General features: G+C 45.8%; 1 protein-coding gene across 1 annotated transcript; it reads right to left on the bottom strand.

Annotated features, from left to right (window-relative positions):
• Window positions 1-828: 828 nt before the first annotated feature.
• Window positions 829-19404, bottom strand: ARPC2 (actin related protein 2/3 complex subunit 2). Its single transcript, XM_073545379.1, has 10 exons — window positions 19118-19404; window positions 16235-16269; window positions 12806-12918; window positions 6586-6631; window positions 6167-6353; window positions 5338-5431; window positions 5032-5158; window positions 4723-4823; window positions 4502-4602; window positions 829-1181 (listed from the first exon to the last, which is right to left on the bottom strand). Exons 1-10 carry the CDS (start codon window positions 19189-19191, stop codon window positions 1157-1159), a joined length of 903 nt encoding a protein of 300 aa, XP_073401480.1. The 5' UTR covers window positions 19192-19404; the 3' UTR covers window positions 829-1156.
• Window positions 19405-19877: the final 473 nt, after the last annotated feature.

Here is a 19877-nt window from a genome sequence, read left to right as displayed (position 1 = left end):
GGGTGTGAATGACATCATTTATGCAGAAATATGATGTCATCACTTCCGAGCGCATCATAATCGACGCGTCTGATCGCTCCTCCTGACCAGAGCAGGGTCGATACGGGTAAACGGCAGTAATAGTTACTGGACAGTATACTATCTGCAGAATGTCTGCTAGTCCGGCATGACAACTAGTGTCCAATAGTCCGGCACCGGACTCAAACAGTCAGACATAGACCGGACCGATTACAGGTATTGAGAAAAGGCTGGAATCTCATGCAATGCCAGATTATCAGAATTTACACATATTTAGGAAGAGTATGAGAACCTCGAGTTTATCAGACTGGTGTTGACCATCAATGGGGTTTTTCAGCTTGAAGTTTTAAAAAGAACTTTCAACATTTTTGTAAGATTGCTGCTTGCGGTCAATAAATAGGAACCTTGTGGCTCCACAACATTAAGCTGCAGTGCAACATGTATGTCTCAGTACTAGCTAGAAAGCAGAGATCCTGAAAAGTGCAGATAAGTGATACAGTAAACTATGTTCTATAAACTAAAAAACAAATCACTATTCAATAACCTTCATTATCTAAAAAGAGGATTTTCTTGCTACAGCCTCCTCCCCCCAACGATGTGCTGTAATCTTGCTATAGCTCCTCCGCAGGAGAATGTAAGAATTACACATCGCCCACTGAGATCAATGATTTGCCCATTTCATGTTGGGTCCCGCAAAGATGTTTTCTTCTGAGGATCCCCCTTCCTAATGGTGTTTATAGACCCTTCTGGCCTCCCTCCCACATCCCCTTTTAAGAGCCAAGTTGTGAACAAGTTACATGAAGACACAGATAGGATAGAAAGATTTATTTAACAATTCCAAAAACATAATTTGCACAACGAGATTTCACCAGGATTTTCTTTTTTTGTGTAAGAAACGAGTAGAGAAAGCAGAACATGGCGCGGGGTAGAGACACGTGAAGAAAACGGAGCACATCCCGCTCCTTTCTGTTTTATCCGATTTCAGTCTTGGCAAAGCACGGCTTCAAATAGATTGGATTTCACTAAACTTTACCCCGAGGGTCACACTGGAACCGTTCTGCCTGGAAATCTGACACCAGGGGTGATTGGTGCTTTTTTTTTTTTTTTTTTTAACATTATTGAATGGTCAGCCACGCGGTCAACGAGTGGCAAAGGTCTTGCCCCTAAAAATTAAAAAAAAAAAAAAAGAAAAAAAAAGTTTTGGTTAAATTCCTTTAATCTGGCATATGGTAATCCAGCAGATGCAAGTTAATACATTTCTCCGAGGACCTGCAATAATCCACAAGGTTCTGTAATGCTGAATTAACAAATATAAATTCAACCACTGCTATCTGCTCATCCTGGACATGCGGGAGTTGTAGCTTCAGGAGCAGCACAAAGGTCACAGAGTACAACCAATAGCCCCCAAAAAACCCTTTAAAAAGGAGGAGCGGCAGCGCTCCAGAAATCCGGTTAGTAAATTCTTCTAACAATGCAGAGTCTCAGACCGTATGATGAGCCGCCTGAGTAAATCCTCCTGGAAGTGTAGGAATATACGGACACATGGGTGTTACACTTCTCATCAATACTGATAATTATCTGCATGGATCTGACCGCGTCAATCCAAACCCCAAGAAAAAGAGTGAGAGCGCCCAGCTAGAAAAAATATCACACGTTTCCAGGAGGAGTAACTAATGGACAACATGAGGAAACCAGAAAGCTGACAAGGCCACCCAATACAAACAGGGGTAAACGCACAAAGACCACCTCAGTCTACATGAACTATTAAAAAGATTTTTTTTTTTTTTTTAACAAGGCCAAATATAATTTTTGCAATTGAATGTCAAGAAAAATTTTGCACCGTTTCCCTTGTATAGTCTTTATTGTAAGACTAATGCTGACAGAAGAATGAGCCAAATGAGAATCGGTCAGTGAGCTCATTCTTATAGGGAGTTTGATGGGGGTGCTCCCACCACAACAAGCTCACTGATGGATTCTCAGTTACGGTAACTTATTCTACAGACAGATAAAGTCAGGGTAACTCGGAGGCTATAGGTGGGAAATGGTGCAAAGCTTTTAATAAGACACAATCTCAAAGATACCTTTAGAGATAAATAGTATGAGTCTTTAAAAGATGGAAACATTTTATCACTGCCCCTTTATTAGGTAAGAGGGGAGAACCACTGACAGCCCCTCTCTGCTGGAGTCAGACAGTATCTGAGCGGCCGGCACCGAATCCATAAAGGGACTGTAGAGACCACCAGCCACGCTGGGACATTTATGTAGCAAGTGACAAACTTATTTTGTGATTCTGCTGTATTTTATGCCTTTCTCATAATGGCCACTTTTTTAAATCGCATTATTTACTGTCAAAAAAACCCTCAGTTTTTACATGGTGGACAAAGAGGCTTTTCTTAGGCTCATTTTTGTCCTTTCAGTATCAGCAGAATTACTATGACAGTTAACACCTATACACTGGATCCACTCATCACATGGGGGGGGTGTCACAGCTCACCTGCTCCCCCTTCCTTCACATTGAGTTCTGCACATGCTCATTAGATACTTCAATATAAAAAAAATGAGTAGGTCAGTTTATTGCTCCTAATTTACACGAGCATGTCATAAAATGACAGGAAAGAGAAGTCTTTAAATAGCCCCCAGAGGCCAGCGTGAAAATGGCAAGATTTCACATTTTTTATAAAGATTGTAATACGGGGAAAAAAAAAAAAAAAAAAAAAGGTAAATAATTATAAAAAATACATTGATCGCATAAACCTGAGTTTAAACAACAGGTCTCTTTCCGATGACAATCTCTGAACACCAGGATTATATCCAAGTAAAAGCTGAAGCATTTTACACAGTACAAGCAAAGAGGAGTTTTAACTAACTCTCATCCACATGTTGCATTCTTTATGTGGAATCCACACAGAAATTAACTTTTATTAAAAAAATGTTTTGTATATCTGCAATTTCTGCTGTGGAAACGCTCCTTTTTTGGCACAAATGTTAAGTGCAGACCTGGCATTGTTTAGTTGCTCTATCCTAAAAGAAATAAATGCACATTAAAAAGCATGAATCAGCTCAGAAAATAGACAGAGATTTTACATGCAGAAACACTGGAGGATTTTGGTTTAGAAAAATACATAAAATCCAACCAAAACTCAAGGAGTGAACCTGTTCCTGGAGGTTTCCTATTGAGCTCCTGATACATCTCCAATATAAGATCATACGTTGCATTTTGCTGCAGATGTTTCACTAGTGTGTCTGCAAAAAAATCCGCTTTTGTTACACACGAATTTTGCTGCAGGTTCCACCCTTAATATTGCGAAATTGGGGTGCTGCACTCATTCTGTGCATATTGGCTCTTCAGAGAGGAAGAGCACTAGAACTCTAGTACCACAGCACATTTTCTGTGCAGAAATTTTCAGCTATGTGTAGGTGAGATTTGTTGAACTTGCATCCACTTAGCGGGGGTACGTTACACTGAGATTTTCTGTAAGTAAAATTGTGGAAAATTGGCACCAAATATGCAACGTGTGAACTTACCCTTCTTCCTATGTAATCCTAACAGAGCAGCATAGTACTGCCACGTCAGGAGATGGGAATGTCTGATATTGAATGTTATCTCGGCATCATCCGGGGCTTATAAATACCACAGGTATGTACAGATCTCATCACCACCATCACACATACCTGGCACCGTCCTTACAAGGGACAATTTGATTTTATTAGGGTGTAGAACAAGGAAGAAACATAAAACATTGCGCAGTTTATTTGTTGTGTAATGTCATGTTCTTCATCTCCATTTCTACAGACCTCTACTTGCTGTTTATGAATGGAAACATTTTCTTACCATGCCAAGAAAACCAATTCTGCTTTCTCAGCTGGTGGGATTGTTACAATATATCAGTGCAGGTAGAAGGTGTGACAAGCCTCTGAACTCCCCAAGTTCTAAGGAAAATTTCATTTACCCCACCCCCACATCCTAATGCTTTTCACAGCTGAGACTTTGCTGCAATTTAATTTACATCGCCCTGTGTGAGGTACATACACCATGAGCACAAATTTCTGTTTTGTTTTCCCCTACAAAGTATCAGTGCAAGTCAAATGAGTCAGCCGTGAGTAAATTATATAGACTGAATACAAGTGAAGCAAACCCTCAGCTGTGAAAAAGATCTAAACTACTTTCATTTTCTGGATATAAACAAGAATGTTTCTGTTCACTGACAACAAGCAGAGATCTTGAAAACGACAAGGAAACAAAAGAGAAAGTTGAAGAAGCTTTTTTAATTCTGTAATGAGTATTCTGGCCAGAAAACAACAATATCCACAGGTGAGGTGATAACTACTGGAGTGATGGGTCTCCAACCAGTGAGATGGTTATACCAATCATCAGTTCCCCCTTCTAGTGATCGGTGGGAGTCTCAGCACCAATCAAGACGTTATCACCTGTCCTTAACAGAATACCCCTTTAAAACTCCTGCCCATAATCAAATCAACTCACGACATAGTCTTCATCTCCTTCCTCTCTGCATCCGGACGAGCTCTGTTCAGGACCTTGAGGAAGTCTGAGGTTTTTGCTCTCATGCGAGTATGGATGTAAGCCTTTTAAAGAAAGGACAGACAAAGGCATTAAATGTAAAAACCCTTGTTTTTTTTATTATGTCAATAACCGCCATAACATGTAGATGGGGACCCAGGAGCGGGGATGTGCAGAGGACCCACCTTGGAGCACTTGATGTGGTAGTGCAGGTAGTCCCGGAACGTGTGAATGAGATTGATGGTGTTGTCCCGTGCGTTGGCATTGGTGTGACGTGGGAAGAGCACTAAGGATACAAAAGCAGACGTGAAGCCGAAATAAGAAATTAGAAGCTTCCTAAAATAACAATGCTCCTGTGCAAGAGTCATGTGGGCCAATTCTGCTGCTCAGCCCTTTCAGGAAATCTACATGTAAATGATCTGCTGTGAACGAAGATGCAATCAGTGATTGTCTGCAGTACTGATATTCTAGTCGTATCCATAGTGAGCACTCACCAAATGTGATGTACCCAATGTTATCTCCCACTGCTGCATCCGTGTCCTTCAGCTCCAGAGGAGGCTCCCGATGGCTGAAAAGAACCTGAGGTGCGGTGTGACTGGCGCGGCGTCCCTCCTTAAACTCCTGCAAATAAAGACTGGGTTAAAGCTATTCCCACACCACTCAAGCTCATCTGTACTGGGAATGGGTGAAAACATATCCAGAGCATCCGCACCATAAACTACACTGTAGTCTGTGCTGTACTGGCCGACAATGCTGACCGCCAACGGCACGATATTACTATACAGCAGTCAGATACTAACCTGCATGAAAACCTTCCCTATAACCACATCATCATCGTCCTTAAATACTGTGCTGAACACCACCGTCACCCGGTCCTTCTTCGCTTCCACATACCTAGAAGTAGTAACTCTGATTAAAATGACAATCAAGTGACTTTAGAGTATTACACAGTACATAGGGAGCAGTATTATAGTAGTTATATTCCTGTATATAGAGGGCAGTATTATAGTATATTCCTGTATATAGAGGGCAGTATTATAGTAGTTATATTCTTGTATATAGAGGGCAGTATTATAGTAGTTATATTCTTGTACATAGTGGGCAGTATTATAGTAGTTATATTCTTGTATATAGAGGGCAGTATTATAGTAGTTATATTCTTGTATATAGAGGGCAGTATTATAGTAGTTATATTCTTGTATATAGAGGGCAGTATTATAGTAGTTATATTCTCTTATATAGGGGCAGTATTATAGTAGTTTTATTCTTGTACATAGCAGCAGTATTATAGTAGTTATATTCTTGTATATAGCGGGCAGTATTAAAGTAGTTATATTCTTGTGCATAGAGGGCAGTATTCTAGTAGTTATATTCTTGTACATAGAAGCAGTATTATAGTAGTTATATTCTTGTACATCGGGGGCAGTATTATAGTAGTTATATACTTGAATATAGAGGGCAGTATTATAGTAGTTATATTCTTGTACACAGGAGGTGATTTTATAGTTATTTGCACCTGGTGAAAATATCCATAAGAGAACACTACTTGTATTGTTCGGCATTTTATTTGGACTGCATTATTAAGCATGACCATATGTTATAGTTCGGGGCTCATCATGAAGGACTCACATGGTCTCATCCTCCCGGTAGTGGATTACGGCTCTCCTCTCGCCATCTTTTCCTTCTTCCTGAAACCTGAAGTACTTCTCAAACACTGAGGCGAAGCAGTTCCTCTTGAGCATACCGGCCTGGTGGATCATGGCGTCGCGGTTGGAAGGAAGATTCTCCAGGTCAAAAAGCAAAGATACATTGTAACCTAAGGAGAAGAGAGAAATCCATCACATTGTGGCACCAGAATGTTTTATCAGTGCTTTCCAAAGATCACAATGTAAAGTGAAAAACTGTTGCATTACATACAGATATATCACAAAACCATGAGAGAAACGCCAGTTCAAGAGTTGTAATGTGGCGACGTGACGAAGAGGCCGATGTGTTAACAGGACTCTACAGACATGCATTGTATCAGGAAAAATCAGACAAAATCTTACCGGGCTCAGGAGATGTTAGGTAACTTCCATAGGTGTTCTTCAGTACCTGAGAATGAAGAAAAAAACCAAAAGGAACAGATATCAGAACGACTATAAGGTGTAACTGTGTGCACACAAAAGCAGCCGTACACTCGCCAGGGTCTGTACACGGCGTATCCATCTGCAGCCGTACACTCCCAGCTGCAGCACACTTGCTGGGGTCAGTATGCAGTGTCATTATCCGCAGAAGTACACAGCTGGGGTCAGTATATGGTATAACCATCTGCAGCCGTACACTCGCTGGGGTCAGTATATGGTATAACCATCTGCAGCCGTACACTCGCTGGGGTCAGTATACTGTGTCATCATCTGCAGGAGTACACAGCTGGGGTCAGTATATGGTGTAACCATCTGCAGTCATACACAATGACTAAGAATTAGGATGCAGTCCTGGGATCACTGTATACACGTCAAGCCGTGGACAGCGCTTATAACAGTGATGTAGCAGAGCCAAGCGACTCAGGAAGTGACACATTTCCTGCCCTGACCGCACACATCACACAAGAAGTCCTTTCTACCATACAAGGATCTCTGCTCATTGCTGCAGTAACAGATGGGAAGAATACAAGGAGGGAGATCCACGGTATCATGTACGACACAGGGAGAACAGCCAGCAAAACACCAGTGAACTGCAAACTATGGGCACAGACACCGCGTGGCCGAGGTGGAATCAGCTGAGTAAAACATGTGGTTGTAGTTTGCTTTTCTGATTTTCTAATTAGGACAAAATAAGATAAAAAAAAATGAGAAGTGCATCAATTGTGGAGAAATCCGAGCAAAAGCCCTGCCGCCTCCTGATTATACCAGCAATGCAGCGGCCGGGTACACAGCACTCAGTGAGCACCCACTCACCAAGCAGGGACCGGGAATTAAATGCAGCCCATGTAATGCACAGACGCCATCACTAGTCCAAGCAACGATAGGGGCCGTCCTCACTCCCATGTTCTCTGCATGTTACAGTCTTTCCAGAAGACATAACCGACTGAGCCTGAATGTGAAACCGGCGACTAGATACAGCGCCTGGTATAAATATATTCGCTGGTTTTGTAGCATTGTACTAAGGGGTTAATAAAGGGGATCCAAAAAAAACAAGATAATGAGCGTCCCTCTCTCATGAGACAACCCAAGGATATGAATTGACATTGTGTAATACTTAATTTCTCCTGTGGAGGCATGCAGGGAAAATGAGCACATCAGTGTTTCCGTATAGACCATAGCTGATCATTTGACCACTTGTCAGGGAGCCTAATCACTTGCTATTGTGTAAGTGGACAGCAGGACACTGCCCGACAGTCACAAGGAGCTCAGTGAAGGGTCTCTACACTGCCAGCCAGAAGCATTGTCTTCACAGATCAACACACAGATTATCCCCCACCAGAAACGTTTTCTGCAGACGTCAGCAGCAAAATAAATCCAGAATAACTTTCACCTTTTGTGCAGTACAGGAAAAATTCATCAGCAGAGAACCACAGGAATCCCTCTCATGGGATGCTATGGGGTCAATGTAACTACAAATAATGTAATCCCCCTCCCCCACAGAGGAGATCACCCTGCTGTGCATGAGAAGTATGGTGGACGGTAGGGGGGGAAGGTGAATGTGACGCAATGCCCCTGTGGTCTGCCAGTGTGGAGGGGCCGGCAGACATTCACCTCCCTGCACGTTGTTGCTTTATCAAATTCAACATCTCTGCTTGCTGCTCATTTCTGTCCAACTACAGGAACTGAAAACTTGACTTTGTCCTAGTATCAAAGCTGAAGTTTGTTATCATGTATCAGTGTTTGATCAGCTGTGACTTTGGGAAGCCCTCAGAAAAAGAAGCATTAAGGGATCTAAACATAGCAGGGTCACGCTTTTATGGGAACAGGAGGAGGAAGCTTCCAACCTTCGGCTCTATTATATTCATGGATCAATCCCTTTAACCCCTTAACCCCCAAGGGTGGTTTGCACGTTCATGACCGAGCCAATTTTTACAATTCTGACCACTGTCCCTTTATGAGGTAATAACTCTAGAATGCTTCCATGGATCCCGGTGATTCTGACACTGTTTTCTCGTGACATATTGTACTTCATGTTAGTGGTAAAATTTCATTCATATAACTTGCTTTTATTTGTGAAAAAAATGGAAATTGGGCGAAAATTTTGAAAATTTCGCAATTTTCCAACTTTGAATTTTTATGCCCTTAAATCACAGAGATACGGCACAAATAAAAACTTAAGTAACATTTCCCACATGTTTACTTTACATCAGCACAATTTTGGAACCCAAGTTTTTTTTTCTTAGGAAGTTATAAGGGTTAAAATTTGACCAGCGATTTCTCATTTTTACAACACCATTTTATTTTTAAGGACCACATCACATTTGAAGCCACTTTGAGGGGTCTATATGATAGAAAATCCCCAAAAGTGACACCATTCTAAAAACTGCACCCCTTAAGGTGCTCAAAACCACATTCAAGAAGTTTATTAACCCTTCAGGTGCTTCATAGGAATTTTTTTAATATTTAAAAAAAAAAAAAAAGAACATTTAACTTTTTTTTCACAAAAAAAATACTTCAGGTTCAATTTTTTTTTATTTTACCAAGGGTATCAGGAGAAGTTGGACTGCAAAAGTTATTGTGCAGTTTGTCCTGAGTACGCCGACATCTGATATGTTGGGGGGAACCACTGTTTCGGCGCATGGCAGAGCTCAGAAGGGAAGGAGCGCCGTTTGACTTTTTCAATGCAAAATTGGCTAGAATTCAGATCGGACGCCATGTCACGTTTGGAGAGCCCCTGATGTACCTAAACAGTGGAAACACCCCACAAGTGACCCCATTTTGGAAACTAGACCCCCCAAGGAACTTATCTAGATATGTGATGAGAACTTTGAACCAACAAGGGCTTCACAGAAGTTTATAACGTACAGTGGTACAATTAAAAAATCATTTTTTCCACAAAATGATCTTTTCACCCCCAATTTTTAGTTTCCCAAGGGTAACAGGACCCTAAAAGTTATTGTGCAATCTGTCCTGAGTATGCTGATACCCAAGATTTGGGGGTAAACGACTATTCGGACGCATGGCAGAGCTCAGAAGGGAAGCAGCGTCATGACTTTTTTGGCTGGAATTGAGATCGGACACCATGTCGCGATTGGAAAACCCCTGATGTACCAAACAGTGGAAACCCCCCACAAATGACACCATTTTGGAAACTAGACCCCCCCCAAGGAACTTATCTAGATGTGTGGTGAGAACTTTGAACCCCCAGGGGCTTCACAGAAGTTTCTAACGTACAGCCGTACAATTAAAAAATCATTTTTTTTTCCACAAAAATGATCTTTTCACCCTCAATTCTTACCCTTGGAAAAATAACAGGACTCAAAGTTATTGAGAAATTTGTCCTGAGTACGCTGATACCCCACATGTGGGGGTAAACCACTATTCGGACGCATGGCAGAGCTCAGAAGGGAAGCAGCGCCATGACTTTTTTGGCTGGAATTGAGATCGGACACCATGTCGCATTTGGAAAGCCCCTGATGTACGAAAACAGTGGAAACCCCCCACAAGTGGCCCCATTTTGGAAACTAGACCCCCTAAGGAACTTATCTAGATGTGTGGTGAGCACTTTGAACCCCCCAAGGGCTTCACAGAAGTTTATAATGCCCGGGCATGAAAATAAAAAAAAATCATATTTTTTCTACAAACATGATCATTTAGGCCGGTTTCACATTAGCGCATTTTCAGCGCGCGCACGGCCGGGGGTAGCTCCGCCCCCGAGCCGGCTCTCTGCCCGGCGTGCCCGCCCCTTCCTTGTAGCGCCGCCTCCTAGCGGACAGCGGCGCCTGCGATCGGCGCACCCTATCTTTAGCATAGGGTGCGCCGATCGTGCGCATGCCGTGCGCTAGTTGCGCTTTGACCTGCGCTGCGCACTTTTGACGGTGCGCCGTGCGCGCCAAAATCAAACTTTTCGGATTTTGGCGCGCACGGCGCACCGTCAAAAGTGCGCAGCGCAGGTCAAAGCGCAACTAGCGCACGGCCTGCGCACGATCGGCGCACCCTATGCTAAAGATAGGGTGCGCCGATCGCAGGCGCCGCTGTCCGCTAGGAGGCGGCGCTACAAGGAAGGGGCGGGCACGCCGAGCAGAGAGCCGGCTCGGGGGCGGAGCTACCCCCGGCCGTGCGCGCGCTGAAAATGCGCTAATGTGAAACCGGCCTTAGTCCCCAATTTTTTTATTTTCCCAAGGGTAACAGGAGAAATTGGACCCCAAAAGTTGTCCAATTTGTCCCGAGTACGCCGATACCTCATATGTGGGAGAAAACTACTGTATGGGCACACGTCAGGGCTCGGAAGGGAAGTAGTGACGTTTTGGAATGCAGACTTTGATGGAATGGTCTGCGGGTGTCATGTGCGTTTGGAGAGCCCCTGATGTACCTAAACTATTGAAACTCCCCACAAGTGACCCCATTTTGGAAACTAGACCCCCCACGGAACTTATCTAGATGTGTGGTGAGCACTTTGAACCCCCAAGTGCTTCACAGAAGTTTATAACGCCGGGCTTGAAAATAAAAAAAATCATTTTTTTCCACAAAAATGATATTTTTGCCCCCAATTTTTTATTTTCCTAATAGTAACAGGAGAAATTGGACCCCAAAAGTTCTTTTGCAATTTGTCCTGAGTACACTGATACCCTATATGTGGGGGTAAAACACTGTTTGGGCGCATGGCAGAGCTTGGAAGGGAAGGAGCACCATTTGACTTTTTCAACGCAGAATTGGCTGGAATTGAGATCAGACGCCATGTTGCATTTGGAGAGCCCCCGATGTGCCCAAACAGTGGAAACCCCCCAATTCTAACTCCAACCCGAACCTCAACACACCCCTAACCCTAATCTCAGCCCTAGCCCTAACACTAACGGGAAAATGGAAATACATTTTTTTTTAATTTTATTATTTTTCCCTAACTAAGGGGGTGATAACGGGGGGTTTGATTTACTATTTATGGCGGTTTTTATGTTTGGCGGCTGTCGCACGCTAACAGACGCTTTTTATTGTAAAAATAGTTTGCATCACCACATATTGAGACCTATAATTTTTCCATATTTTGACTCACTGAGTCATGTGAGGTCTTATTTTTTGCGGGACGAGTTGACGCTTTTATTGGTATTATGTTTGGGCACGTGACATTTTTTGATTGCTTTTTATTCCGATTTTTGGGACGTAGAATGAACAAAAACCAGCGTTTCATGAATTTCTTTTGGGGGGTGCGTTTACACCGTTCCCGCATGCGGTAAAATTGATAAAGCGGTTTTATTCTTCGGGTCAGTACAGTTACAGCGATACCTCATTCAGGTCGTTTTTTTGTGTTTTGGCGCTTTTATGCAATGAAAACAATTTTATGTAAAAAATAATTATTTTTGCATCGCTTTATTCTGCGAGCTATAACTTTTTTATTTTTTCACTTATGACGCTGTATGATACCAAATATGTGCACTTTTATTGTTTTTTTTTATTTCCAAAAAATGAATTAGGGAATATGTTTTGTTTTTTTTTATTTAGCGATTTTTTTTTAAATTATTTTTACACTTTTTTTTTAAACTTTATTACATTGTCCCAGGTGGGACATCACTGTCCTGTGACAGATCGCTGATCTGTCACATCACAGATCACTGTGCAGGCACTGAGGAAGCCAGCTCCCTGCAGGCCCCCGAAGGTCCCCGTCACCATCTTGGATTTGGGGGCCTGCAGGGAAGGAGCCCCCGCAGCAGCGCTGCACATTGCGCTGCCGTGGGGGGCTCAGGGAAGCACGGAGGGAGCCCCCTCCCTGCCGATGCTTCCCTTTAACTCCCGGTACACCGCGATCGTGTTTGATCGCGGTGTGCAAGCGGTTAACGTGTCGGGGGCGGTCCGTGACCGCCCCTGACACATTATCACAGCTGATAACCGGCACAATCAGCTGACACCCGGCCGCGATCAGCGGCGCTCACCACGTGGGCGCCGCTGATCGCTGTGACGTACTATCCCGTCCCTGGGAATTAAGTCCCAGGGCACATGGACGGGATAGTACGTCACATGACAGAAAGGGGTTAAGGAGGTGACAGCTTCCTTCATAAAACTTAACCACAAATATGAAAGAGGGTGAAAAAATGAATAATTACCCCATATGTGGACCCTGTCCCTCAAGATTATAACATTTGGCACCCACCTCATCGGCCCCATGATCCTGCAGCTCCTTGTAGAATTTCAGAGAGATGCTGATCATCAACTTCGCCTTGTCGGCATTACGGTTGGAGATGTGATACTGAACGCCATCAAAGTCTAAAAGAAGGGGGAGAAAATCACATCACAAGATTTGTCATTCATACGCCATGTAACAACCTCAGTGAGGGCTGTAGACTGTACAGACAGGACAGGGACTGTTGTCATGGGCCCGCCGACAAATAAACTCATTGGTTCACGTTGGCACAATAATAAATTTTATTTCTATAGTGCTGACATATTCCGCAGCACTTTACATTTCAGAGGGGATTTGTACAGACAATAGACATTACAGGATAACAATAATCACAGAGATTATAACAAATACCAAGAGGAATGAGGGCCCTGCTCGCAAGCTTACAGTCTATGAGGAAAGAGGGAGACACGAAAGGTGGGTGGTAACAGTTGCCCTGATTGTATGGACCAGCCATAATGTTAAGTGTGTGACAGTACAGACACAGAGGGCTAATGGATGCATAAAGCATGTGGGAACATGATGCCGGGAGCCTGGTTATGGTAAAACTTTTGGCTGTGCCACACAGGGATAGATTAGGTTAATGTGTTGAGGCGATAGGCCAGTCTGAATAAATGCGTTTTCAGGGCACGCTTAAAATTGTGGGGATTGGGGACTAATCTTATTGACCTGGGGAGTGCATTCCAAAGAATTGGCGCAGCACGTGTAAAGTCTTGGAGACGGGAGTGGGAGGTTCTGATTATTGAGGATGCTAACCTCAGGTCATCAGCAGAACGGAGGGCGCGGGTAGGGTGGTATACTGAAACAAGGGAGGAGATGTAGGATGGTGCTGAGCCATGGAGGGCTTTGTGGGTGAGGGTAATAAGTTTATACTGAATTTTGGAGTGGATGGGTAGCCAGTGTAATGACTGGCACAAGGTAGAGGCATCGGTGTAAGTAACGATTGGTGAGGAATATGATCCTGGCTGCAGCATTCAAGACAGATTGGAGGGGGGAAGAGTTTGGTAAGAGGGAGACCGATTAGAAGAGAGTTACAATAGTCCAGACGAGAATGAATAAGAGAAACAGTAAGAGTTTTTGCAGAGTCAAAAGAAAGAAAAGGTGGAATTCTAGAAATGTTTTTGAGGTGCAGATGACAAGAGCGAGCCAGTGAACGGATGTGGGGGGCAAAGGAAAGCTCGGAGTCAAGTATGACCCCAAGACAGCGGGCCTGTTGCTGGGGAGTAATAGTGGAGCCACACACGGAAATGGCAATGTCGGGTATAGGTACATTAGTAGAGGGAGGAAACACAAGGAGTTCAGTCTTTGACAGGTTCAGTTTCAGATATAGTGAGGACATGATGTTAGACACAGCGTTTAGACAATCGCCGGTGTTTTCTAGAAAGGCTGGCGTGATGTCAGGAGAAGAAGCGTATAATTGGGTGTCATCAGCATAGAGATGGTACTCGAAACCAAATCTACTGATTGTTTGACCAATAGGGGCAGTGTACAAGGAGAAGAGGAGGGAGCCTAGAACCGATCCTTGAGGAACCCCAACAGTAAGGGGAAGGTGAGGAGGAGGAGGAACCGGCAAAAGATACAGTAAAGGAGCGGTCGGAGAGATAGGAGGAGAACCAGGAGAGAACGGTGTCCTTGAGGCCAATGGAACGGAGCATAGTGAGGAGGAGCTGATGATCCACAGTGTCGAATGCTGCAGAGAGATCCAAGAGAATTAGCATGGAGTAGTGACCATTTGATTTAGCTGTTAGTAGAACATTAGAGACTTTAGTGAGGGCAGTTTCAGTAGAGTGTAAAGAGCGGAAACTGGATTGGAGAGGGTCGAGAAGAGAGTTTTCTGAGAGATAGCGGTATGACGGGAGTGGACCAGGCGTTCCAGGAGTTTAGAGATGAAGGGAAGATTAGAGACAGGTCTATAGTTAGCGGCACAGTTTTGGTCGAGAGATGGTTTTTTAAGTAGTGGATGTATGATGGCATGCTTAAATGAGGAGGGAAAGATACCAGAAGAGAGAGAGGTTAAATATTTTAGTTAGGTGAGGGGTGACAGCAGGGGAAAGGTACTGGAGGAGATGTGACGGAAATGGGTCACTGGTGCAAGTGGTTGGGCGAGAAGATGCAAGGAGCTTGCTTACTTCTTCTGTGACTGGTTCAAAATCAGAGAGTGAGCTAGATGCAGTGGCGGAGGGAGGACAGTGCATGGTATGAGGTGATTGGGAGATAATTTCCTGTCGAATCTGGTCAATTTTTTCTTTGAAGTAATTGGCCAGATCGTCAGCTCGGAGCTCCGTGGTTGGGGCCTGCACTCTTGGGTTGAGTAGAGAATGAAAAGTGTCAAAGAAACGTTTGGGGTTATAGGACAGTGAGGTGATGAGGGTGTTGAAATAGGTTTGTTTTTAGAGGTGAAGGGCAGTGTTGTACGTTCTAAGCATGAATTTATAATGGATGAAATCTTCGTGTAGATTGGATTTTCTCCACAGACGTTCAGCGCACCTGGAGCACCGCTGCAGGAAACGTGTTTGCAGGGTGTGCCGGGGTTGTCGCCGTCTGACACAATGATCACAGATGCTTTCTTTGGTCTTTTCCATCATGTTTTTATTCTACCTGATATCAATTCAATTAAAGGGGATTCTCATGTTGTATAGTGGTTACAAATTGCCAAGAAAAGCCACCACTTTGTGATCGGTGGCGGTCCCACTGTACCCGGAGACTACAGGGTCTGCAGAGATATTTTAGGCTAGTTTCACAATAGCGTTTATTCGACGCAGCGCACGGCGCCGCTAAGCCCCGCCCCCTGCCCGCCCCATCAGGTCATCGCCGTCTACTTTCGCACACGGACGCTTGCGATCTGCGGATCCTATCTTTAGCATAGGGTGCGCAGATCGTGCGCTAGTAGGATTTTGGCGTGCACTGCGCACTTTTGAAGGTGTGGGTCGAACGCAGCATGTTGCATTTCGGCGCGCACGGCGCACCTTCAAAAGTACGCAGCGCACGCCAAAATCCTACTAGCGCACGGCCAGCGCACCCTATGCTAAAGATATGGTGCGCAGATCGCAAGCATCCATGTGCGATAGTAGGTGGCGATGACCGGATTGGGGGGGCAAGGACCCGGCAGGGGGCGGGGCTTAGCGGCGCCGTGCGCTGCGACTAATAAACGCTAGTGTGAAACTAGCCTTAGTGCTGTGTTCTTGTTCAAAGGCAATATCTGGAGCCGTGGTGCAGGGAAGGACATAAAAGCATAAATCAGCTCTGCGTTGCCTACATTCTCCCAGAGATCAGACCCCACTGATCATAAAGTGACGATTATCCCAGCAAAACACTGTCACTTTATAAAATGGCAATAACAGGTGGAACCAAATATGCACTGAATTATAATTGACATGATATAAAAAAAATAAAAAGCGTCACCTGCGAATGTCACCTCCACGGCCTCCGGCTTGTTCCTATAAAAGGAAAAAAAAAAAAAAAAAAGTTATGAGTAGGTGGAAAATAGAGACTGGAAGCCGACATCAGCTCATCCGTCCAGTGCAGAAGATAACAGCTACAAACTTCCTACTGTGATATTTTTTATCACCATGGACTATATCAGCCTCCAATGGAGGGAACCTGCAGTCGCATCCCCCCTCTGCCCTATTTGCCATATTTGTAGATTGTAAGCTTGCGAGCACGCACCTCACTCCTCTTGTGATGAACCGTATGTCATTCTGTAATCTCAGCTCTGAAATGTGAAGTGCTGCAGAATGTCAGTGCGGCAGAAATAAAATTATTATTTGACTACTCTGGGCTGACCTGTTGGCCACTGAGGAAGATTCAGAACATTTCCAAAGAGGCTAAGTGATGGAAGGTGAAGAAGAGAACACGACCGCCGATATCACAGGTATACATAAGATTTATGGGAAATATAACAGACGCAATTTACGGCAACATCGGCCCATAGAGGTCTAGCGAACTGCTACGACGGAGCGAGCTTGGGGGCTGGGTGCTGCTAGGACGGAGCCAGCTCTGGAGAGGTGTGCCACGCGGCACCATGAGAACGGAGTCAACTCAGGAGATGTGTGCCACACGGCACCATGAGGACTGAGCCAGCTCTGGAGATGTGTGCCACGCGGCACCGCCAGGACGGAGCCAGCTCAGATGTGTGTGCCACGCGGCAATGTCAGGACGGAGCCAGCTCAGGAGATGTGTGCCACGCGGCACCGCCAGGACGGAGCCAGCTCAGGAGATGTGTGTGCCACGCGGCACCGCCAGGACGGAGCCAGCTCAGGAGATGTGTGTGCCACGCGGCACCGCCAGGACGGAGCCAGCTCAGGAGATGTGTGTGCCACGCGGCACCGCCAGGACGGAGCCAGCTCAGGAGATGTGTCACGTGGCAATGCCAGGACGGGGCCAGCTCAGGAAATGTGTGTGCCACGCGGCACCGCCAGGACGGAGCCAACTCGGGAGATGTGTCACGTGGCAATGCCAGGACGGGGCCAGCTCAGGAAATGTGTGTGCCACGCTGCAACGCCAGGACGGAGCCAGCTCAGGAGATGTGTGCCACGCGGCAACGCCAGGACGGAGCCAGCTCAGGAGATGTGTGCCACGCGGCAACGCCAGGATGGAGCCAGCTCAGGAGATGTGTGACACGCGGCACTGCTAGTATGTGCAGTGAGGTGGATGGGTTGAGGTTCCTAACAGATTCATTTTAAAGGGGCTTTCTGGGTTCTGAATATTAATGGGCCATTTATTAGTAGAGACCAGCAGCGTGGTCAGACCCACGATCAACTGTTTTAAGGGGCAACAAACCTGACAAGCAGTATTCTGGTAAGAAATTACTACTGTCCACAGAATGAGTGTTTTTGTAATATATATATATATATATATATATATATATATATATATATATATATATATATATATATATATATATATATATATATAAAGGATTTTTATATATCTTAAAACATCGCAGTGGTAATATTTTCTTGTCATAGACAAAAAGCCTGCAATACCCCCCAGACTGTGCCCTTCGCTCTAGCAATCCACTCCACCAGGACAGAGGAAACTTGAGGCTGTCGATTGGCTGCAGCGTTACGTGATCGCTGGTCGGTTCATTCTTTTGTAGTCTGACGGACGAAATTCAGGGTGGACGAAAGAAGCAAGAGGTGATTGTATTATTTCCTTTATAAGCACACATTGTGAAGTCTTCAGCAGGAGCAGAAAACTCCTTTAACTTCTAGATAAGTGGGGGTCCAAGTGAAAGGGTGGAGGGCTACATCAGGCAGTCTCTTACATTAGTGAAGCAGCAGTGGACATTACCGAGATCTGATGATGCATCAATAGTCTAATCCCAGAATGCCCCTTTAAGTAGATGGCGAGCAGGTAGATGGAGTGACACACACATAGGAGCACTCGAACGAGTGTGGCGGTCTCTACAGACAGCTGAGGAGGCGAGCGCAGGGCACCCCCAATCTGACAATACCGCCCCAGTTTTCCCAGAAACAGAAAACCCAGTAAGACTGCACTGGGAACTACTGGGGCCGTGCACATTGTTGGGGCGTGTATCAGCACGCCTCCGGGGACAGCGCTCGCTGCGGACACGACAAGGCTTGCCTGAAATGCAGCAGAGAGGAGGAAGGGACGTGGTCGCCGCTCACCACTTCCTCTACTGCGGGTATATATGTATCCAGAGGGGGCGCCATGATGGGGGCAGCACATTACCGCCCCTCGGACATTAACGACGCAGTTTACATCCGTGTGCTCCTTTATAACATATCCCATCCACCTGGACCCCGCACCCACTAACAATGGTAGGAGGAGCGAAGCGCAAAAACGCCAAACGCCCCAACACTGGCGCTTAGATCGGAGCCTCAAAAAAAAAATCACTTCATCTCCAGGATCTCTGCTTGCTGTCAGTGAATGGAGACAGTTACGCACAGAGGAGGCAGCAGCTTTCCTTTCTCACAGCTGCGGGTTTGTTACAGTTGGTCCTGATCATTCTTTGAACACAGGGTCAGGTGGATACAATGCATCAGTCTGGAGAGGACATGACAGGGGCAACACTACAACTCCCAGCATGGCCCCGACAGCCTGCGCCTCCCAGGATGCTGCTGTAACGAAGCCCCAGCTGTGAGCAGTAACAGGTCTGTGCTGGAATACAGGGATGTGGGCGAAAACTAAACCTCTGCTTGCTGTCAGTGACCGGCCGCATTCCTACAGTCCTGTCACTGCTGGGGGTTTGTTACAGCAGCACCGGCCTCACCTGCTCCAGCCCCGCACCCCGAGGCCGCCGCCCTCCTCCCCCGCACTCACCCGGCCGCTGAGTTCTCGAACTTGAGGCTGAGGGTGTCCTCGATGATGCGGTTGTTCACCTCCAGCAGGATCATGGCGGCTCCGGGCTGATTCACCTCACGGAAGGATGAAGCTGCTTCTCGGTGTCCGGCAGTGACAGGCGGCCGCTCCCCGCCCAGACTCTCCGCTTCCCGTACTACAGGCAATATGGCGCCTCCCACTCACTCTTCCGCCGTACAACAAAATGGCCCCCGGCGGAGATGGAAGGCCCCGCGGTCAGCAGTAGGGCTGTCTGTGAGCTGCCTGTCCGGGGTGATCTCGTCCCATTGACTGAAATGACAGGAAGGAATCCTCTGTTTTCTCCAGTTCACATTTTATCCCGTGACTGAGAGCGATCTGTGCTGACAGTGGGATATACGAAGCTGCTGGGGAAACAGATTGCTTAAAGGGTTAAAAATGGATTTGGTTAATCCGAGGGCGCTTGTCTGAGCCGCACCGCGGGGGAGGGCGCCATAACCGCACCAGGGGCACACTACACGACCGCACCGCAGAGGATGGGCATCAAAACCTCAGCGGGGGCACACTACACGACCGCACCGCAGAGGATGGGCATCAAAACCTCAGCGGGGGCACACTACACAACCGCACCGCGGAGGATGGGCATCAAAACGCTCAACGGGGGCACACTACACAACCGCACCGCGGAGGATGGGCATCAAAACGCTCAACGGGGGCACACTACACAACCACACTGCAGAGGATGGGCATCAAAACGCTCAAC

The sequence above is a fragment of the Dendrobates tinctorius genome, unplaced genomic scaffold (assembly GCF_039654945.1).
Source record: "Dendrobates tinctorius isolate UK_male_01 unplaced genomic scaffold, ASM3965494v1 ptg000143l, whole genome shotgun sequence".
NCBI lineage: Eukaryota > Metazoa > Chordata > Amphibia > Anura > Dendrobatidae > Dendrobates > Dendrobates tinctorius.
Note: the sequence above shows the minus strand (reverse complement) of the source record. Positions and strands in the feature narration are given on the sequence as shown.